General features: G+C 43.4%; 1 protein-coding gene across 1 annotated transcript in view; it reads right to left on the reverse strand.

Moving 5' to 3' along the window:
* Positions 1 to 2,738: 2,738 nt before the first annotated feature.
* LOC124594978 (UDP-glucosyltransferase 2-like) overlaps positions 2,739 to 24,071 on the reverse strand; it is a 32,483-nt gene continuing 11,150 nt past the window's right edge. Inside the window, exons 3-7 of the mRNA XM_047133505.1 lie at positions 22,403 to 22,584; positions 18,966 to 19,425; positions 14,963 to 15,185; positions 8,891 to 9,110; positions 2,739 to 5,097 (exon numbers count right to left, since the gene is read on the reverse strand). Coding sequence (XP_046989461.1) covers positions 4,818 to 5,097; positions 8,891 to 9,110; positions 14,963 to 15,185; positions 18,966 to 19,425; positions 22,403 to 22,584 — 1,365 coding nt within the window. The 3' untranslated portion in view covers positions 2,739 to 4,817. The remainder of the gene's footprint in view (positions 5,098 to 8,890; positions 9,111 to 14,962; positions 15,186 to 18,965; positions 19,426 to 22,402; positions 22,585 to 24,071) is intronic.

The following is a 24,071-nucleotide window of genomic DNA, read 5'->3' on the forward strand; positions in this document are numbered from 1 at the left end:
TATAAGCTGGATATTGTGTGGCAGCAGAACGTAGATTGCAACCAGCGATGTCTTGGGTTAGTGTTACTTTATTTGTGATACAATTATAAACTGATTAAAGATGGATAGGTACTGCAAGTGTTGTATACAGATGCGGGAGGAATTGGCCATTGTCTGTAAACAGGTTGAGCTGCGTTGACCACGGCTGACAGGCTCCAGGCTGTCGCTCTGGGCTGCCGTGATGTTGGTGGACCTGACACGAATGCTTTGGCACCTCTGCAGCTTACATCGCCATCTGGGATCCCTGATACTGCTGCTCCTCCCGCATCGCAGGTGCCGGTGAATGGCGAACGGTGGCGGGGTATAAAATCTCTGGGCAGAAGGTGAAAATGGGTACCAGCCGCACGGCTGTCACTTTATGCCTCAAAACAAAGTATGAGTTATATATGACGTTGCAGCATTATGCAGGCGAAAAATCGGTCAGAAACGTGTTTTATAATTGAAATAAACGGTTGTAGCTCCATTACAATTTGTATTGAGAAGCACCTTTCGTTATTTCTTGATGAGACTAGTTGTGGACACCTGTGTCCAGTTTCAGACCATCTGTATCATGAGTGTGACAATACAGGCGATAGAATATGTACAGAAACTGCAGTGCCGTTTTGCTCATCACTGCAAGGGCTGCTTTTATACATAGGCTATTGCCTGTATTGTCACATTCATGATATAGATGGTTTGAAAATGGACACAGGTGTCCTAAGCTAGTCACCCTGAAGAAATAAAAAAAAGGAACAAGACACACGAAAATTCATACAGTAAGAGCAAAAGATCTTCCAGCAAAATTTACTGAAATGAGCAATAAACACTGAGCCATGCTGGAGCTCGCGTTGGTGCTGTGTAGGTTTCCGCCCTCGGTTGGAACCCAGACCGTATCGTTTAGTTGGCACGGTTGCAGTTGTTTCTCTTCTTCTCGTGTTGACTGGCGCCACTCCATTTCGCAAGCGTTGCCTGTCTGCTAGTGGCAGCAGCGATATGCAGTAACTGCTGCCCTGCTTTGGGGCGATGTCGCTATTTTTATGGGTCGTGTAAGTGTGGAGTCGGTTGGGGACTGAGGAGGAACCAGGTCCACCCAGTGCGAGAACATGCTGGGGCCGCTGATGGTGCGCATAGACTGCCGGATCGAAGGGCTGTGGATATAAGGGTGCACGACCTCGTCGTAAACCGAATCCTGAAAGCTTTAAGATGAGTGTACTTGAATTCAAGTAGAGAAACCTCCACCAGTGTGATATCTCACGATTTTCCAGTGACTTGGGTTGTGTTGTTGCTCGTAGTGTAGCTGAGGCAAAGAGCAGAGAGTGGACTGTCTGGGGAAGGCAGATCTGATTAGCTTTCCTTGACTCCTTATTACTGTTCACTGCGTTCAGCTCGTTACAATTTGTTAAGTTCAACCAGCGGTATTTTTCCTGCCTGGTAGCCTCTAACACCCCAGTTACCTGCCTCGTGAGTTGGTGTATGTAACGGCAGTGTACGTTTCCTCACCTTGCCGATGCTGTCCGGTAAGTTTTGACAGCTTTCTTGATTGTAGGCCGGTTGGTGATTTTTCGACTCTGGTGGTAGTGATTCCTTTCTCGTTCTGTGCGCTCTAAACACTGTATTCGGGGGACGTAGTGCAGACCGCCGGTTCCGGCTTTGGCGTATTGTTCCATCGTTGTATTTGGTTTGTCGGACGTCAGGCAGCTTCAGCAAGTCATCATTAGTCATTCGTTGGACTGACACTAGTCTGAGTTAACATCTTGTGAAGTGAATACAACTCTTGGCTGCCTATCTCATCGCTTGCGAAAGTGTTTGTTCTCAGAGGTCGATTCCTGGATCACCGTCTGTGACTGGTCCTTGTGTTTTATTATTCTATTATTTATTATAATACCTTGTAATGCCTACATTAAAGGTTATGTATGCCTAGTTAATAGTCTTGGTCGCCTTCTGAAATAAATCTAGCAATGTAAGGGTTGTCTTACAAGATTTACCATCATTTTATTTCACCTGTTTTTGGTGATCAGTTGCTTGTTTTTTTTTTTTAATTAACCTTTGCTATTGTGTTTGCTGTTTTACGGCAGGTTTCTAAATTTTTTAATGTAATTGCCGTTCCTGTCGTGTAAGGCCTTCAGCCATAATTGTGGTTACTTGCCTTAAATTCTAATTTGGTATTGGTATTTTTAGCAGTAAGCCTTAAAATCTTATTTACTGCCATGTCTGGCGTTTGATGCCTTCTGCTGTGTTTGTGGCTACCGACCTGTAATATTTTGATATTTGTAAGTTGTAAATTGCAGCGAGCTCTTAAATATTCTTAATTTATTGGCATTCTTGGCGTATAAGGCCTTCAGCCGTGATAACAGTGGCTTGTTTTTAAAACATTATCTGTTGTATCTATATTTTATGGTGATTGTTACGCACTGAAAACAACTATTATTTTACACAGTTCTTCATTCCTTCATTAATAACGAGTGGTTTTTTTATTTATTGTTGAGTATGGAATTACTGGTTTAAAATAAATGTGTATAACTATAAAGGGCAACCAATAGTAACTGACTGCGGCGCTGCCCACAATTGTAACCAAATCCTGCCTTCCCCTGACTACTAGACCTCAGACACATCACCCCAAACGAAACTCATGCTTAGCAAAAAATTATATGAGCAAGATGATCATGCAGAACACAGGAACAAAACAACAGTTTGTGAGAAATATTGTATTTATGCCTAAATAATAAATACAGATATATTTAATCCTCACTGTCATATACAAAACTGTCATATTGATGTAATATTTGTTAATGTTACATCTGTAAATTATTTTTGCCATTAATTCACTGCCATAATTGTTTCACACCAAATACCACTTTATAAAAAAATCACATAAAAATCTGTTTGTAAGAGATATCAGTCAGATTTTGATACAGCACTTATGGTCTACAGTAATAAAGAGTATCTTCTATCAAACTTAAAGAAGAATATTTGCACATTAACATATGAAACACTGGCAAATTTCCAATGACTAAAAACAGTGGGCACCAGGAGGGTGGAATCAAGAGATTAATAAGGCACTGAAGGGAAACAGACGTTTACAACAATCTTCTACAAGAGAACGTTTTAAAATGAAATAAATTACAAACAGAAAAGAAACGAGGCGAAAAGTATTCCGTCATACTCATCGGTAAAACTTAGTTCATTTATAAGTAACATATAACATAGTCTACATGGTAGACAGGAATACGCATACGACAGATTGTAACACTGAATTAAAGAGGAGAAAGACACAGTTGATTTATATGAGGAAGTATGAGACACTCTCAAAACAATTGAAAATTTTGACCGGACGACATGCTAAATTGTGTATTGCTGTTACATCTTTTGAATGTTCTGGAATCAAAAAAATCCTCAAAAAATTGATTTCAGTCAAATTCGTGCCATTTGTTAAGAAGAGGAATAAATTGATTGTAAGAGTTGTATAAAAATACTGGAATCATAAAAAGTGCAGATGTCACCTTGAACGAAGGCTTAAACGGATTCTACAAAGGTTGCTCATAATTTTATTATGTATTTAGTAAGCAACATATAATCTAGAAGTGCTGGCATTATGATTTCAAAATGCACATTGCTTTTTTTGATTACGCAAAAGCGATCAGTAGTGTTTTAAAATAGAAACAGTGTGAAATACTTTCTGACAAAAGTTTTTCGTGCTATATCACACAAGGTACAAAACATATGTAGAATTAGATCCCATTTCAGTAGACAATAATACTTTTGAGGTTAACAAAACCATAAAAATCAACAACCACGCTACATCAGACTCCACTCTCTCTCCATTATTATTCTCTTTATTCGTTGACAAAATGGTCTGAGAATGAAAAGGAGGCAACTACTTAGATTCAGCAACGTTCTCCAGAAGACTGTAAGTAGAAGGAAATAATTTATTTGAGGAGAACCGCGTTTTGATTTAGTATGTAGCATGCTGCTGACGTACTGCGTTGGAGAAACACAAATTAAATTCTACAAAACAATGTCTATACCAGCTCTGACACACATGGGAGAGACAAGGCGGCTAAAATGCACAGTTTAATTACAGAACAAGCAGAAATAAAATCCTGTTAAGAGCTCCTTCGAGAGAGATGACACAAGAACTAATTTTTTTGGAAAAGAACCAGAGATTCATGCTGTAATGTTACGGTAAGGTTAGGGTATAATATCCACTGACGATGACTCCTTTAGAGACAGAGTATACGCTCAAAAACGGGAAGACTGGGAAAGGAAACTGGCCATGCCTCTTCAGGGAACTATTGCCTTAAAGGATTTAGGGAAATCACTAAAACCCACCATCCTCCAAAATATAGTCTAGTGTCTTACCACTGCAACACATGGTTAGTAATGAATATCAGAATAAATAGTTCAAACATGTGACGAGGAAGGAACGAAGGAAGGAAGGTAGGTTAAGGTTTAATGTCTCGTCGATATCGAGGTCATTAGAGATCAATGAGAATCAATCAAGAATATGTACCAAAATTCCAGAATGAACTTCGACGCTACAGTGGAATAGAATATGTTTACCAAAATAAGCTGTACACTAAACTCCTACAGACATATGCAGTGTGTGATGTTCCAAAAACAGGTGTAATTTTAAAATAAAGCCTACCAGGTGCCCCAACGCGTCAACATAATTGTGATGACGACAATTTCCCGTTATTCTTTGCTGAAAATGTCTCGTGCAGGTCTGACGTGTAGAAAAGTCTCAGCGAACTTGGATGTATATCACAGATACGCTTTTCAGTAGCTGTGCATCAGCAGATCTACTCGGTTTTGAATTTCACTCTAAAATCGGAGAGGAACTGAACAAGTCGCCGAGTAGACAGGTACAGCAGGTAGGCTCCAATGGCGGTCACCAGAAGGACGAAAGCGATGACGTCCAGCAGTAGCCGCTGCCACCAGTGCAGATCGAGGGCGGCACTGCGCAAGTGCGGGGCCCCCTTGTGACGTATCACGTACTCCAGCCACCACACCGCGCGCTCTACAGAGTCCGCCTTGTGCTCGCGGAATATTGATGACAAAGTCCTCATGTTGTCCTTGTACCTATAGAAACAAAAGCACAAAGTCATACATTTTAGCGTACTGTTACTTGAGGAAAGGTAGAGACTGAGCAAGACAAAAGTCCAGCTAATCACACAAAATATCAAATATTCTATCATATTGCATTAAGTTTATGCAAAATCTATAGGTGTGATACAAATTACACTACTGCCCATTAAAATTGCTACACCAAGAAGAAATGCAAATGATAAACGGGTATTCATTGGACAAATATATTATACTACAACTGACATGTGATTACATTTTCACGCAATTTGGGTGCATAGATCCTGAGAAATCAGTACCCAGAACAATCACCTCTGGCCGTAATAACGGCCTTCATACGCCTGGGCATTGAGTCAAACAGAGCTTGGATGGCGTGTACAAGTACAACTGCCCATGCAGCTTCAACACGATACCACAGTCCATCAAGAGTGGTGAATGGCGTATTGTGACGAGCCACTTGCTCGGCCACCATCGACCAGACGGTTTCAATTGATGAGAGATCTGGAGAATGTGCTGGCCAGGGCAGCAGTCGAACATTTTCTGTATCCAGAAAGGCCCGTACAGGTCCTGCAACATGCGGTCGTGCATTATCCTGCTGAAATGTAGGATTTCGCAGGGTTCGAATGAAGGGTAGAGCCACGGGTCGTAACACATCTGAAATGTAACGTCCACTGTTCAAAGTGCCGTCATTGCGAGCAAGAGGTGAAAGACGTGTAACCAATGGCACCCCATACCATCACGCCGGGTGATACGCCAGTATTGCGATGACGAATACACGCTTCCAATGTGCGTTCACCGCGATGTCGCCAAACACGGAGGCGACCATCATGATGCTGTAAACAGAACCTGGATTCATACGAAAAAATGACGTTTTGCCATTCGTGCACCCAGCTTCGTCGTTGAGTACACCATCGCAGGCGCTCCTGTCTGTGATGCAGCGTCAAGGGTAACCGCAGCCATGGTCTCCGAGTTGATGGTCCATGCTGCTGCAAACGTCGTCGAACTGTTCGTGCAGATGGTTGTTGTCTTGCAAACGTCCCCATCTGTTGACTCAGGGATCGAGACGTGGCTGCACGATCCGTTACAGCCATGCGGATAAGATGCCTGTCATCTCGACTGCTACTGATACGAAGCTGTTGAGATGCAGCACGGCGTTTCGTATTACCCTCCTGAACCCACCGGTTCCATATTCTGCCAACAGTCATTGTATCTCGACCGACGCGAGCAGCAATGTCGCGATACGATAAACCGCAATCGCGATAGGCTACAATCCGACCTTTATCAAAGTCGGAAACGTGATGGTACGCATTTCTCCTCCTTACACTAGGCATCAGAACAACGTTTCACCAGGCAATGCCGGTCAACTGCTGTTTGTGTATGAGAAATGGGTTGGAAACTTTCCTCATGTCAGCACGTTGCAGGTGTCGCCTCCGTCACCAGCTAATCATTTGCGTCTCACAGCATCTTCTTCCTGTTGGTTAAATTTTGCGTATGTAGCACGTCATCTTCGTGGTGTAGCAATTTTAATGGCCAGTAGTGTACGTAAATGAAGGCGAAAGGGGAGGATGGAAAGGATACAGAAGGAACTAATGACATCAGCTGCATCAGGACTTCATGCAGAATCAGCACGATGAGTGAAACTGTGTGCCGACTGGAACCCGAACCTGGGATTGCCAGCTTATTAGGTAGCTGCGTTTCTCGCTACTCTCCTCGGTTGACACACACTCCCAACTATCACCACCTATCCTCATATCCTCACCCCTCGTCCATGTCCTCCATACTCGCTAATTTTAAATTCTCAAAAGAATAGATACAGCACGTTCATATAGCTGATTCTGCTCGGTGGGTAATTAATCCACAACCTTCCAAGAGGATGCACTTTTGTGTTCAACCGCCAGTGGAACCTGAAATTAACAGTCATGGGGTCTCGGATGGGAACTGCGGATAGGCGACTCTGGATGGGAGTGTGGGTCAGTCAGGGAGTGTACCGAAATAGTCTGCACATTTGTGCTAAACACTGTGTCCAGGTGGTGCAGCTGTTAATGCGACTACCTAGTATGCTGGGGAACCTGGGTTCGAATCCCAGTCTGTCATTCATCGTTGCATTATGTTCCGATGCAGTTGATATCATTAGTTCCCTTCTTTTTGTTTGCTTTCCCCACCCTCCACCTTCAATTACAGTACCAAGTATTCTGCTTCAGCAATAGCATTCACTTTGTGTAGGCAGACAAGTAGTGATAAAAGTCATGGGATAGCTATGTGCACATATACAGATGACGTTAGTATAGCGTACACAAGCTGTAAACGGACAATATATTGACAGAGCAGCCATTTGTACTCGGGTGATTCTGGTGAAAATGTTTCTGACGTTGTTATGGCACACGACGGGAATTAACAGACGTTGTATGCGGAACGATAGTTGGAGCTGGAAGCGTGGGACATTACGTTTTGGGAGTTAGGGAATTCAATATTCCGCGATCCATAGTGTCAATTGTGTGCCGACAATATGAGATTTAATGCATTACCTCTCACCAAGGACAACGCAGTGGCCGACGACCTTCACGTATCGACCGAGCGCAGCGGCGTTTGCGTAGAGTTGTCGCGGCTAACAGACAATAACCACTTCGTGAAATAACCGCAGAAATCAATGTGGGACATACGAGTAGTGTATCCTTTAGGTCAGTGCGGTGAAATATGGCTTTTGGCAGCAGACGACCGACTCGAGCACATTTGCTAACAGCACTACATCGCCAGCAGCTCCTCTCCTGGGCTCGTGACGATATGATTGGGTGCTAGACGACTGGAAAATCGTGATCTGGTCAGACGGGTCCCAATCTCAATTGGTAAGAGCTGATGGTAGGGTTCGGGTATGGCGCATACCCCACGAAACCACGGACCCAAGTTGTCAAAAAGGCAATGTGCAAGCTGGTGGTGGCTCCAAAATGGTGTAGGCTGTGTTTGCGTGGAATGGGCTGGGTCCTCTGGTCCATCTGAAGCGATCATTGGCTGGAAATGGCTGTGTTCAGCTACTTGGAGGCCAAAGCACGATCTAATTTTTTAATGACAGTATGCCAGTCACCGGACCACAATCGTTCGTAACTGATTTGAAGACCATTGTGGTCAGTTCAAGCAAATGATTTGGCCACCCAGATCACCCGACATGAAACCAGTCGAACATTTATGGGACATTATCGATAGTCAGTTCGTGCACAAAATCCTGCACCAGCAACACTTTCGCAATCACAGATGGCTGCAGCGGAAGTATGGCTCAGTATTTGTTCACGGTACCCGCAACAACTTGTTCAGTCAATACCACGTCGAGTTACTACACCGGGTAAAGGAGGTCCGGCAGAATGTTAGGTGATATCCCGTGTCTTTTGTCACCTCAGTGTGTATCTTAGTAGCTGAAACGCTCAATTATAGAGGGTTGGTTAAGGTGCAACGGCCTTGCCGCAGTGGATACACCGGTCCCTGAGAGATCACCGAAGTTAAGTGCCTTTGGGCGTGGCCGGCACTTGGATGGGTGACCACCCAGGCCGCCATGTGCTGTTGTCATTTTTCGGGATGCACTCAGCCTCATAATGTCAATTGAGGAGCTACACGACCAAATAGTAGCGGCTCCGGTCAAAGAAAACGACCGGGAGAGCGGTGTGGACCACATGCCCCTCCTATCTGCATCCCTAATGAGGAAGACACGGCGGTCGGATGGTCCCGATGGGCCACTTGTGGCCTGAAGACGGATTGTCGGTTGTCAAGGTAATGCAGCAAAATCACGTAAATTATGGCTTACTTGGGATCTTGCAGGGCAGTTCGTATGTCTCTCAGCAAGGTGTCCTTGGTGACGTCACTGTACTCCAGCCGTACGCCTATCCCCGCTTGCTGTATCTTGGCAGCGTTGTGCGCCTGGTCGGAGAAGAACGGGATGACGAGCAGCGGCACGGCGTGGTACGTGGCTTCGTTCAGACTTTGCAGGCCGCCTTGCATGATGAAAAGCCGCACGTTTGGATGGGCTGTAATAACAAAACAACATAAACGTTACCAAAACATATTGCTTCAAATTCATCTCGTTTGTATTTGGTCACAGAAGACTCTGGCATTGTTCCCCTGGAAACGGGTGTAAGCTGCGCTGATTTTTAACTGTTTGATTAGTTTTTCTCGTGTTGCTGGTGATTGTATCACAATGTCCAAACAGTGTCATAGTATATCCCGAAATTATTCCACTGCTTAATTTGATAATATCGAAAGCCGTCAGTTCGTTGACAAATACTGAAGAATGTACCATCCTACTATTCGATATATAGGTCGTTTAAAACGGGAGCAGGATTATACAGTTATTTTATGTTGATGTTAACACTCCTGGAGACGAAGAAAAATTTGAATTTCGCTGCACCCAAAGACGATTCTTAGGCACTTTATATTGGTGGGTTGCTACTTTTTCGTGGTCCTTTTTCTGTTTTGTTTATTCCTTTAACCTTTTCCAGTATCTTCGTGGAATTTTAACATATGTGTCTAAGTAATGAACACTTTATAGTACCAGTAATTGCAAAATTACAAGATATGAGAAAAACAAATTCAGATATACATCGAATACACTTTATATTTTTAATATGTGACGAACATTACGCACAATGGTAAACCATCGTGCTTGACCGTACGCTTGTGAGAACTATGCTTCATTTAATAATAACTAACCAGAATGAAATTTTCACTCTGAAGCAGAGTGTGCGGTGATATGAAACTTCCTGGCAGATTAAAACTGTATGCCGGATCGAGACTCAAACTCGGGACCGTCGCCTTTCGCGGGCAAGTGCTCTACCATCTGAGCTAGCGAAGCATTGCTCACGACTCGTCCTCACAGCTTCAATTGTACCAGTACCTCGTCTCCTACTTTCCAAACATCACGGAAGCTCTCCTGCAACTTTTAGAACTAGCACTCCTGGAAGAAAGGATATTGCGGAGACATGGCTTAGCCACAGCCTGGGGGATGTTTCCAGAATGAAATTTTCACTCTGCTGTGGAGTGTGCACTGATGTGAAACTTCCTCGCAGGTTAAAACTGTGCCCCATGTCACCGCAATATCCTTTTTTCCGAGAGTGCTAGTTCTGCAAGGTTGCAGGAGAGCTTCGGTGAAGTTTGAAAGGTAGGAGACGAGATACTGGCGGAATTGAAGCTGTGATGGTGAGTCGAGAATCGTGCTTGGGTAGCTGAGATGGTAGAACACTTGCCTGCGAAAGGCGAATGTCCCGAGTTTGAGTCTAGGTCTGGCACACAGTTTTAACCTTCCAGGAAGTTTCAATAATTAACCACTCTAATAAACCCAGAAAAAGTTTCAAGGAGCCAAGATCGCTATTAATGTATTTATTTCGATAGCCAGTTTATATATACTGCGTTACCAACACTTGATCATGCGATCTTGTCAAGTGTACAGTTACATGTGTAGCCACTTTAATAGGCGACGCGCCGAATGCTCGAATTACTTGTTCGTTTGCAACCTCACTTGCGGTCTGTTCACTTTTCAGCCGTTATTTGTGCAATTTTGTCAACAGCCACCAGTATTCAGCAATAGACGAAACACTAAAAAGAATGAGCCATTTTTTTTTAACTACGTATCTTCGGCGTATTTTCTTACACATTTTCATTCATTCGCCAAGACTGAGAACAGTATCGATTACTGAGGTTTCTGACAGTTATGCAATTTTAATTTGTTCTGACTGTCCGCACAGCTGTCCCTCCCTTTCCGCAGCACAATACGGTGCAGAACGGTCGTCACCATTAGGCAGGAAGTTAATTTGGCTATGGTATAGACTGCTCTCACTGGTAACGACAGATAGCTTGGTACATAGGTGCGAAATTTGTACGCTCAGTGCATAAATACTACGAGGGATGTTCAATAATGAGTGGCACTCATTTCCTAGAAACTAAGTTTCAAAAGTTTTTAAATTCATATCAAGCAGTAAAGGAAACAAAAGAAAAATTTGGAGTAGGTATTAAAATCCAGGGACAAGAAATAAAAACTTTGAGGTTCGCCGATAACATTGTAATTCTGTCAGAGACAGCAAAGGACTTGGAAGAGCAGTTGAACGGAATGGACAGTGTCTTGAAAGGAGGATATAAGATGAACATCAACAAAAGCAAAACGAGGATAATGGAATGTAGTCAAATCAAGTCGGGTGATGCTGAGGGAATTAGATTAGGAAATGAGACACTTAAAGTAGTAAAGGAGTTTTGCTATTTGGGGAGCAAAATAACTGATGATGGTTGAAGAAGAGAGGATATAAAATGTAGACTGGCAATGGCAAGGAAAGCGTTTCTGAAGAAGAGAAATTTGTTAACATCGAGTATAGATGTGTCAGGAAGTCGTTTCTGAAAGTATTTGTATGGAGTGTAGCCATGTATGGAGGTGAAACATGGACAATAAATAGTTTGGACAAGAAGAGAATAGAAGCTTTTGAAATGTGGTGCTACAGAAGAACGTTGAAGATTAGGTGGGTAGATCACGTAACTAATGAGGAGGTATTGAATAGGACTGGGGAGAAGAGAAGTTTATGGCACAACTTGACTAGAAGAAGGGATCGGTTGGTAGGACATGTCCTGAGGCATCAAGGGATCACAAATTTAGCATTGGAGGGCAATGTGGAGGGTAAAAATCGTGGAGGGAGACCAAGAGATGAATACACTAAGCAGATTCAGAAGGATGTAGGTTGCAGTAGGTACTGGGAGATGAAGGAGCTAGCACCGGATAGAATAGCATGGAGATCTACATCAAACCAGTCTCAGGACTGAAGACCACAACAACAACAACTTTTCTTATCCTTAGTATACTCCCCACCGAATGTGATGCAGGTGTCCCACCTATATTGCGACTCGTGGAAGACTTGGTGCAGGCTGTTTTTTGTTATGCACTTCGAACGTGTCTCTAAAGTTTTCACTGCCAGGATTCCATAATCAAAATAACGACCGTTAAGGCCCTTTTAGTAGCGGCGTAGGGAAGGATGTCGCACGGTGTCAGTTCTGTATTGTAAGGTGGATGTGGTATCACGGAATTACCTTTTCCTGGTTTCGGCAAGGAGAGGCCTCGCACTATCCCGACGAAGCTTCCATCGCCCGACAAGTTCTTACGTCTTCTCTGGAATCTGATCCTTTTATCAGTTGGTTCAAGACCTGTCTGTATATGCTGCAGTGGATGCACACTCTGACTTCCTGTAAATGTGCTTTTTTCTGGGCTGGTTGTTCATAGTGGACCCATTTAGTGTTACTTTGTTCATTTCTTGGTTACAACAGTACACCCACGTTTCTTCTACAGTGATGCTGTTTTGCCACAACGCACCTTCCTGATCTTCAGCACACTGTCAAAACTGCACAGCCACTTCAGTTCAGTGTCACAACTCAACTATAAGAGCAGGAGGAATGACGAAGTGGTCTCAGAATAGAGAGTATACAGAAAAGGGAGCAAAAGGAAGCCGTATTCAAACCGGGTAAAAGCGAAACGATAGCTGCTTACTGCTACGGTTAGAAATTGACATTTTTACGAAACGGAACTAACCTAACCGACTAAATGCAAAATTTTACGAAAGGAGACGCTAATGAAACAAGTTGTGACAAATGTTTAGTGAAAACCTGATCGCAACTTCTTTATTGATTACTAGTTTCAACTCATTGACGAGTCATCTTCAGATCAATAAAAAAGACTACTTAACCCTTAACGTCCCAGTGCAGTCTCACAGACCCCTAACGTTCATTGTTACTTTGTTGCAAATGCCCGCCGGACGGGGTGCCCGAGCGCTTCTAAGCGCTACAGTCTGGAACCGCGCGACCGCTACGGTCGCAGGTTCGAATCCTTCCTCGGGCATGGATGTGTGTGATGTCCTTAGGTTAAGTAGGTCTATGTTCTAGGGGACTGATGACCACAGATGTTAAGTCCCATGGTGCTCAGAGCCATTTGAACCATGTTGCTAATGCCCAGAGAGGGGATAGAAGATTACAGTGTTGTCTGGTTGTTCTTTCCGAAGCACTGTGGTTCTACCCTGCTAACAGTCTGTGAGAGCAGACCGCACATGGGACTTCGCGTTATGGATTCCATAGCCAGGTCTTCGTTTACTGTTGATGTTATGGACCCTACCTTTGAAGACACTGTTCTAAAATCATCTGAGGACGGGGGTAGAAAACTTTCACTGTCTGTATTTGGCTGGCAAGGGTCGGAAATGTGGTGACATAAAGCTTCTGATCACTAGTCTTTGGGACAATGTCCTGCATTGAATTCCAAGTCTCTCTGTGATGTCTCATGAAATGAGGGCATGTAACACTGCTGATGGTGATCATTGCGTCGGATGGGGGCGCCAAACCCCGCTTCCCCCTAGGTGCTGTTTCGGAGGAGTAGACCTGCGTTCTGGGACCGCCTTTCACCCTCTCCCTTGCCGTCATCCACAGCTGTACAAACCCGACACTTACAGTGTAAAAGCACTCACTTCAGTCTCCCACGCACACAGATACACACTTGACATTAAATAATGGGCTGGAAGAAGGGAATAGCAGAACACCTCCACTGGGATCTTCCTTAGGATGGCGACCTTAGGATGGAGTGGCCTGCCTATTCCCCGGACAGGGACCCTATCGAACATGTGTAGGATCGGTTGAAACGAACTAGTTTTGGAAGTCCACTACGACCACGTACTGTGCACGACTTAACGCATAGTCGCTATTAAACAGAAAGCCAATTTGGACCACGGCTGGCTTGATGATCCCGTGGATGGTATACCAAAACGGATTCAAACCTGCATACGACCAAGGGGACGTTCCACCACGTACTGACGTTTTAAGGGGAACTATAAAACAAACCACCTCGATCTTACCTTTATATACAGGGTGTTACAAAAAGGTACGGCCAAACTTTCAGGAAATATTCCTCACACACAAATAAAGAAAATATGTTATGTGGACACGTGTCCGGAAACGCTTACTTTCCATTTTAGACATCATTTTGTCACTTCTCTTCAAATCACATTAATCATGGAATGGAAACACACAGCAACAGAACGTCCAAGCGTGACTTCAAACACTTTGTTACAGGAAATGTTCGAAATGTCCTCCGTTAGCGAAGATACATGCATCCACCCTCCGTCGCATGGAATCCCTGATGCGCTGATGCAGCCCTGGAGAATGGCGTATTGTATCACAGCTCGTCCACAATACGAGCACGTAGAGCCTCTACATTTGGTACCGGTGTTGCGTAGACAAGAGCTTTCAAACGCCCCCATAAATGAAAGTCAAGAGGGTTGAGGTCAGGAGAGCGTGGAGGCCATGGAATTGGTCCGCCTCTACCAATCCATCGGTCACCGAATCTGTTGATGAGAAGCGTACGAACACTTCGACTGAAATGTGCAGGAGCTCCATCGTGCGTGAACCACATGTTGTGTCGTACTTGTAAAGGCACATGTTCTAGCAGCACAGGTAGAGTATCCCGTATGAAATCATGGCGGTGATTCGAGGAAGTACAGTACATACTGACGAAACTAAAATGAGCTCTAACATGGAAATTAAGCGTTTCCGGACACATGTCCACATAACATATTTTCTTTATTTGTGTGTGAGGAATGTTTCCTGAAAGTCTGGCCGTACCTTTTTGTAACACCCTGTATACTGATAGTGTGTGTGTGTGTGTGTGTGTGTGTGTGTGTGTGTGTGTGTGTGTGTGATCTGGAAACATTGCTATGAATTTATATGCATGCCTCCAACCCAGTTTTTATTTTCTGTGCCATGAACTTCGAAATAAAGGGTGATGCAGAACTTTTTTTGATGTGTATATAAGTTAAAAAGTCTGGGTAGTGCAGTAACAGAAGTAGAATCAGCGAGTAAAGCTACGTGCCTAGGATGTCCTGCTGCGGCAGCCACTTGCTGACCATGAGGTTGTCTGGCTGGCCAGGCAGGGAGTCGTTCTCCCACTTCCAGAGGACCCTCTGGGGCAGCTCCCGGAATGTTTCGATGAACGCCTGTCGCTTCCAGTCTGGCATCGCGTTGCTGCGCACGTTGGAGCCCAGGCTGAAGTAGATCACTCCGTCTTCCGCCTCGTCCAGGAACTTCTTGATGTCCTGAGGACAGTACAATTACATACAAACTACTCTGGGGCGCATATACGCTATTTTATGCAACTGTCACCAGACCAATAAGGGGAAGGCCTCAGACACGGCCAGCCGATTCGGCTTATATTTTTAAGGTCGTTTGTGCACAGCCTAAAATGAAACACTGAGGTATTTTGGCTCAACATGCTTTTCCCCCTCCCACTCCCCCATTTTCGAGAAAATCACCGCTAAAATTCGCGACGCGCAGTTTAATCAGTATTGACAACGTGGATGGATAATTCAGAACTGAGCACTTTCCATCATTAGATATGGGATCCGCAAACTCATTTTTTCCTATCAATCGAGGAAAGAAACGTTTCTGACTGCCACTTATGTAACCAAAGTTAAGAGCTATTTTACGAAAGCTCCGCTGGCGTAGCGAATAAGGCGTCTGCCTATTGGAGCCGAAAACCTGTATTCCCTGCTAGTTTCATTCCACAAGTTTTTTTTATTTTTTCCGTTTAGAAACTGGTAGGTATAGGAGGATTAATAAGGTAACTAAATCATTAGGAAATAATAAGATAGTCAAATAAATTTCTCAAACAATTTGATAAGTAAAGAATTAAAATTTTAAACGTCATTTATATGAAACGGTTCCGAATAAGAGTGCTTCGAAGACGAGCATTCGACACAATTTATCGCATGAGGGTGAAAAACAAACCTTATCGCACTTGGTAGTATATGTAAAAATGGTTCAAATGGCTCTGAGCACTATGGGACTCAACTGCAGAGGTCATTAGTCCCCTAGAACTTAGAACTAGTTAAACCTAACTAACCTAAGGACATCACAAACATCCATGCCCGAGGCAGGATTCGAACCTGCGACCGTAGTGGTTCCAGACTGCAGCGCCTTTAACCGCACGGCCACTTCGGCCGGCGGTAGTATATGTAAAACAACGCTTCGTACTCAGCGCAGTATTCCATCACAGCGCCTAGAAAATTATTGCCTGAAGTTCTCCTGTGCTTGTAATGCACATATGGTTAATTTGGTTCTCTGTGTATATAAGAGATCAATCGTTTAACCGACTCATTAAAAAATGTTGGCGTCACTTTCTCCAGATCTGGTAAATTGACAAAATAAATTTACAAAATATACCTTGAGAACATTTTAAAATCATACGTCGCTGATAACAATATTGGATTCCTGAGGTGAACAAACTAATACTGTCATGTATGCCAGCATCTTTGTAAATAGCGAGGGTCAGCCGATTTGCACGGGGGAAGTAATACCACCAAACTACACACATGTGTGCCACACGTGTGGTTTTTACTTTCATCTCCAGATTAAACACATTATTTCGAAGCTTCAAACTCGTAATCTGCTTCTGTAAACCAAGCGGGAATCGTACAACAGCACGGATGCAATACTGATTCACAGCATAATTCATAATGAACTTTCAGCACCGACTTTTCAGACAATGTTATCGTATGTGTGGTATGCATCAAAATTAATTCCCTGAAACAGATATTTTAAAATCTAAACCAAGTCTGTTTGCCGCCGTTCTTCGAAAGTAACTGTTTAACAGCGCGAAGATTGCATTAATTAGATGTTGTTGTTGTCGCGATTATATTTGCTTCGAATGTTGGTCTGACAAATGCTACCCGTGCTGGTGTTCAAAAGAAACAAAGAGAGTGTGTGAAACAGTCGTTGTAAAGCGAAAGGCATTTAATTTTTAATTCTTTATTAGTCAAAGTCCTGTGAGAAAATGTTTTATTACCTTGTTACTATTTCTTATTGCCTTACTTACCTTATTAATCCTCCTATTCCTAATAATTTCGAACAAAAAAATGCAAGTAAAAAAAATGAACGCTCTCGGCAATTGAGCAAAAATTCTGTGCTCCTCAGCCAAATGCATGGTTGGTAACCCACGGGCCTTTCGTTGCGGTATGGGTGCATACAGTGAGGTGACAAAAATCATAGGACACTACCTAATAATGTATTAGAACTTCTCTTGCCTGGGGTAATGCAGATACTCGTCGTGGCATGGATTCAACAAATTGTGGGAAGTCCCATGCAGAAATACTGTGCCACGCTGCGTTTATAGCTATCTCATAATTGCATACGTCTGCCGATGCAGGATTTTGTGTACGAGCTGACCTCTCGATTATGTCCCATAAATGTTCAACAGGTTTCATGTCGGGTTATCTGGGTGGCCAAATTGATTCGCTCGAATTGTTGAGAATGGTCTTCAAACCAATCGCGAACAATTGTGGCCTGGTGACATGGCGCACTGTTACAAAAATGATTGGCCTGCAGATGATATCCAAGTAGTTATTGATCGGTTCAGATGGACCAGAGGGCCCAGTTCATTCCATGTAAGCACAGCCCACACCATTTTGTAGTCACCACCAGCTTGCACAGTGCCTTGTTGAGAAACTGTGTCAACGGCTTCATGGGGTCTGGGCCACACTCGAGCCCTACCATCAGCTCTTACCAACTGAAATCGGGAATCATCTGACCAGGTCATGGTTTTCCAGTTGTCTAGAGACCAACCGATATGATCACGAGCCCTGGAAAGCCACTGCAACCGATGTCGCGCTGTTAGAAAAGACACTCGAGTCGGTCGGCTGCTACCGTAGCCCGTTAACGCCAAGTTTCGGCGCACTGACCTAACAGATACATTCTTCGTAAGACCCACATTGATTTCTGCGGTTATTTCACCTAGCGTCGCTCGTCTGTTAGCTCTGACAACGCTACGCAGACGTTGCTGCTCTCGGTCGTTAAGTGAAGGCAGTCAGCCATCGAGTTGTTCTTGGTGAGAGGTAATGCATGAAACTTGCTATTCTCGGCACACTCTTGAAACTGTGGATCTCGGAATACTGAATTTCCATATGGAATGACCCATGCGTCTAGATCCAACCATCATTCCGTGTTCATAGTCTGTTAATTCAACAGCCACATCGGAATTAGTTTTTACACGAATAACCTGAGCACAAATGACTGGTTTGTCAAAGGGGGTTGGGTTGGGTTGTTTGGGGAAGGAGACCAGACAGCGAGGTCATCGGTCTCATCGGATTAGGGAAGGATGGGGAAGGAAGTCGGCCGTGCCCTTTCAAAGGAACCATCCCGGCATTTGCCTGGAGCGATCTAGGGAAATCACGGAAAACCTAAATCAGGATGACTGGACGCGGGACTGAACCGTCGTCCTCCCGAATGCGAGTCTAGTGTCTAACCACTGCGCCACCTCGCTCGGTGTTTGTCAAAGCATTGTTCTTTAATACCTTTTGTACGCTATATTACCGCCATCCGTGCATCTGCATATCGCTTTCCTATGACTTTTGTCACCTCAGCGTATGTGGCAGTCAAAAAATATATTTCCTAGATTTCTATGAAAATGTGCGATTGAGGAACCTATATCAGATGATGAAAGATACTCTGCTTTCAGTTACCGAACGAGCCTGTCAGTTTTGAGTGCTGTTTTCTCAAATCCGGTGGGTGGAGTGGAGGGGCGATTCGAGCCAAAATATGTAGAGTCTTTGTTTTATTTTAGGTCTTACACAAGCGACCTGGCAAATATGAGTCGAATCGTTTAGCCGTTCTGAGGCCTCCCCTTGTAAGCCATTTATACTGGCGTACTTATTACATGGGTCGCTCAATTCTCTTATTATTAGGATTACACTGTTATATGCTGACATTTCTCTCGATTATGGAAATATGGTTTTTCCTGATTTTGTTTTTCAGTGATTCTCAAAATTGCTGTATATAATAAGTGGAATTTGTAGGAGGAGACAAATCTACAGTAGCAGTACCTTGGGCAGCGGTTTCTGTTTTGTGGCGACATGAATCCCGGTGATCTCGATGATGTTGGGCAGGTGCGGACGAGGATATTCAAAGACGAAGTGGTTGGCAGTTATGAGCAGACTGACGTTCCTGTCCGCGTCGTAGACAGACGGAGGATCTGGACCAAAGTACTTCCTCATGACTTCCTCTTGTAAAGGCATGGCCTGGTAGAACCACATGTACATCAGCCGCAGGTAGAAGTACGTGTTGTACAGCCGCTGCCAGAAGTCCATGCGGTCTGAGTACCCGAGCCACATGTCCGGCATGTATGCCGGCTCCATGGGGCTTCCGAAGTTGTAGTAGACGGACGATGGAGCCGTGAGAGACAGAAGCTTCGCCACAGGCGGTGAACCCATCTTGTGTATCAGTCCGTAGAATGAATGGTAGGCGAGTCCCTCCAGAATCGCAAGGTCAAACGTCTCGCCAGACCTGGAAGCAACAATACGGCAATTAATCTTCCAATATCTGCGCGTTGACCGTTTCGTGCGCGAAAACCGCGTCTGTTCGCCGAAGAAAATGAGTTCTGATGCCTTCTTTGGAATGCTTAGACGAAGAAGATCTATCATTCTTTATTCCTGTCACTGCTACCTGGTTCTATACCCGTTGTCACCCCTTGTTATTATTTGACACAATATAGTGTGTTGTATCGATCAAAGATCGTGGTGCCACCCTGTGTTAGCAAAACGTACCGATACGAGAGACATTAGCGATGTTTCACTGGAACCCTCAACGACGAATGGGAGAGGCTAAAGAAGACACGCTCTCTCTTTCAGAGCAGCGGTGCTCCCACAAAGAGGTCAATATAGATCCAAGCGTCGAAGCCGTCTGTCTGGTTAGTGAACTTAACTGAAGCAGTCAGCATCATCGAGTAGGACCAAAGAGTTATTCAGGTCTCAGATGAAAATGTACTTCTGTAAATGATGAACGGTGGACTTCAAGAGAAGGGTTTGCTAATTAGAGAATCAAGTGATCCTTTAATAGTCAGTGACAACTGCAAATACTGTATTCTACGCACTCCTGTGGATGTAGATGTCAGAGTGCTCACATTGGCGTTTCAGCAAGGCAGACTAGCTCTGTAACAGATCATAAAAAAACCAAAAAAAAATTCCAAGCTACTCCGCCGATAGTATTCTTACTGTTCTCTGGCCGAAACGGCCTTCGATACATCTACATCTACATACATACGTCGTAATCCACCACACGGTGCGTGGCGGAGGGTACCTCGTACCACAACTAGCATCTGCTCTACCTGTTCCAGTCCCAAACGAAAGGAGGGAAAAATGACTGCCTATATGCCTCTGAGCGAGCCCTAATCTGTCTTATCTTATCTTTGTGCTCTCTCCGCGAAATATAAGTTGGCGGCAGTAAAATTGTACTGCAGTCAGCCTCAAATGCTGGTTCTCTAAATTTCCTCAATAGCGATTCACGAAAAGAACGCCTCCTTTCCTTCATAGACTCCCACCCGAATTCCTGAAGCATTTCCGTAACGCTCACGTGATGATCAAACCTACCAGTAACAAATCTAGCAGCCCGCCTCCGAATTGCTTCTATGTCCTCCCTCAATCCGACCTGATAGGGATCCCAAACGAACGAGCAGTACTCAAGAATAGGTCGTATTAGTGTTTTATAAGCGGTCTCCTTTACAGGTGAACCACATCTTCCCAAAATTCTACCAATGAACCGAAGACGACTATCCGCCTTCCCCACAACTGGCATTACATGCTTGTCCCACTTCATATCGCTCTGCAGTGCTACGTCCAAATATTTAATCGACGTGACTCTGTCAAGCGCTACACTACTAATGGAGTATTCAAACATTACGGGATTCTTTTTCCTATTCATCTGGATTAATTTATATTTATCTATATTTAGAGTTAGCTGCCATTCTTTACACCAATCACAAATCCTGTCCAAGTCATCTTGTATCCTCCTATAAAACACAACATAGGAGGAAATTCGAAAGCTGATGAAGATGCGTATAAAACTAGGTTATAAGGAAACTCTGTGTGATACTAGCATACTTCACAAAGCAAAAGCGTTCATAAACTATGACTAGAAGACGTCAGAAACAAAGATGCGAAAATTTTAAGGCAGACAGCCAAGGACAACAGTTGTATGAAGATAACGAAACAAGTAGGGTACTTGCACTTGATAGATATTATATTGCATCACTCAGGAAGTCCGATGGCACAGTTATAATCAACAAATAGACTGCACTACGAGTCTTTGAATGTTTCCTCAAAACTTTGAATATCTCAACATTTGCAACAGGCATGTCAGCAATAGATTACAAAGGAACGCGTCTGGTTCACGGTATATATGCAGAAATGTAAACATGGAGAGTTGTTCAAAGCCAAAGTTGCTGGGTTTGACAAAACGTCTATATATGAAAGTGATACCCTATAACAGAAACATGGGCTTAATTTATGCGGCTGGCAATAAAGTGATTACAAAAAAATAAAAAGAATTATCAGCGCCACTTATTTTGGAAATACTCTAACAAGTCTTTCAGATTAACATTAGTTATTAACCAGGACACACAATGGGCAAATGTCAAAATAAAGGAGGCTGTAAAGTCAATTACTTAGTTTAGATTACTTTTTTGTGTTTGAGTCACTGATTTCGAGGCACTTTTATACTCGAGTTCCCCCAAATTTATATGCTGTAAAAGAAGGAATCGACATTCAGCCAATCAAGGAACTTACTGTCGAGAGTGCGTAGACAAGATGACTGCATTGCTCAGATTCAAATACTTGTACCATTGTGAGTGACTTTTAAAGCAATGAAATCAGATTAAAAAGGATTTTTTTTTCAAGATGTTACTGTCATTAACATCAGAAAAACTTTAGCAGAGAATGGATCAGTTCAACAGATCAGATAACTAATTATGGGCCTCAGGGATGATTTAACAACTGGGACGAAAGTGTAATTAATTTGGGGGAAGGGGTATATCTCTACGAACTGACGAAAATGAGAAAATTGGTTGCTTGATTCTTTCTGAAAGGAATAGTTTGAGGCAGTAAATTAATGAACTACAGGTATACGGCGTCACAAAACAGATTGAACATAACTGAATGCTTAATGTTTTGAGACCGTAAAATGTCAAGACGTCTGGAACAAACATTTATAGAACAGAGACCATAAACTGACTGATGTTAGAGATGACAACACTCGGGATAACCGAATAACAGTCTTATTACTGATCTACTCAACGGCGTAAATGACAAGTTACCTTAACACATACTGTTTCATAATATTTCTGTGCTGCTTGCAATAACACGTAAAAGCTTTATACAAAAGCTGTATGCAGAATATGCAGAACTGGTTGTCCGCCAACGGAGGGTATTAAGTGCGTTGTTGAGCTATATATATGGAAGGAAAATAATTGCTAAAGAATTGCAGTTACCTCATAAACTTCTGCACCGAAGAATCGTTGAACTCCATGTCGGCTACTGCATGGGATATGTAGCGTAGCATAGTAACAGACTGCGTTGGTGGCTGATGGTACGTCTTCAAAAAATCATACGCTTCTCGAACGTAGTTATAAGACACTGATAGGTCAATCTCCGTATAGTTTTCGTGAGATATCTGAAACAAGAAAGAAATTCAGGTTTCAAATAGTTCCCTTTCGCTGCAAAAACATTTTGAAAGACATAGAGATGTTAATCATTTTTAAGAACAAAAGAATTATGGTAGATTTAAGAACTCAGGGCGTGCACAAAGAATATTCTTATCCTAGAAGAGTGTAGTCAGAGAGATCTGCAATATCTGTTTACGAACTTTACGTACGCTGTTGTTCAAGAGTTCCCGAATTCTCGCTCTGACATCCCTATATATGTAATACCTCTTCTCGTTTGTGTTTAATAGCATGGAATTATTCAAAAGGAACTGCAGTATCCACTCAGAGATGGAGAAGTTGTTGTACAGAAACGCGTGCCTCATTCAGCATATTTCATTTTCGACAGGATCCCAGCTAAACTGATAAATGGTAGTAATACGCCCCATATTTATAGATGTAAAAGGCTTCCTTGTGGCACGTTCCTTTCTTTCTGTACTGTAGTCTATTGCAGTATTTTAGAGCCTTACAATGTAGAAAGTAGTTTGCTTCATATATGGTGTAGTAACTCTTTTTTTAGACTTTTATAAATTTTTGTAGTAACTTCATGGGAGAAGTAAAACACTTAAATGAAGAAATGTGTTACTCAGTTACTAATAACCTTATTTTGGTATTCACTGAAATTAGCATGATCAAGGACTGGTATTAGACAAGATGACTCTTTTACCCCGATTCTTTTTAATATTTAGCAAAGAAATTCGTCAAACTGCAGTGCAGATTTTTATTTTTTTATTTTATTTTCTGCTATCGGTTTCGGCAATTCAATATGCCATTTTCAGGTCTCAAGTGCACCTCTCAAAAATTATCGATATTGACATACTAGGTCTATCTGTTTCTGGATGTCGTGAAATCTCAAGTGCTTCCGTCTAAGACTAGACTGCAAGTGACAAGTCCGGATTTCCAGTGGTTCGGAGTCTTGCGGTTCCCCCGGAGGGCGATTCGGTGGCGCAGCTGACGGCGGACTGCGACGCATCTTCTTGAATTCACCGTAGTAAGCCCCTGATTGTGGAACAGCTGCAGCTCTCGGTACCTGGCCCAGAAGCTTGCTCGGTGAAAATTACCTTCTGTGGTTTGTGGGTGGGCTTAATTTGGCTGTCCGACGCATAATACTCCACTCACTATTTTCAGTGACGTGTCTATTCTTAATAAACTAATTCGTGCGCGTCGAGGCCTCTAGCCGAGCATCTGACGCCTCTTGGTGGCTGCCGGCTTGACAGCCGACAGGCTGGCCCCTAGAAGGTCCGGGACCCGCCTGGCAGATCTGTTGTGCAGGTGGCTGGTATGCGTAGGGTCTCGAACAGGCTGTATCAGTAACATCAAAACATATTTTAAAAAACAAGATTGCGCTTGTATTGGGCAGACACGGCGCAAACGGTTTCTCTGAGAAGCTGCCTTGTCAGTTAGACCTCGCCAAAGTCTTGACTCGGCCGTCGACGGCCCAGAGTTGGTTGTCGGGGCC

Source organism: Schistocerca americana, chromosome 2 (genome assembly GCF_021461395.2).
Source record: "Schistocerca americana isolate TAMUIC-IGC-003095 chromosome 2, iqSchAmer2.1, whole genome shotgun sequence".
Taxonomy (NCBI): Eukaryota; Metazoa; Arthropoda; class Insecta; order Orthoptera; family Acrididae; genus Schistocerca; species Schistocerca americana.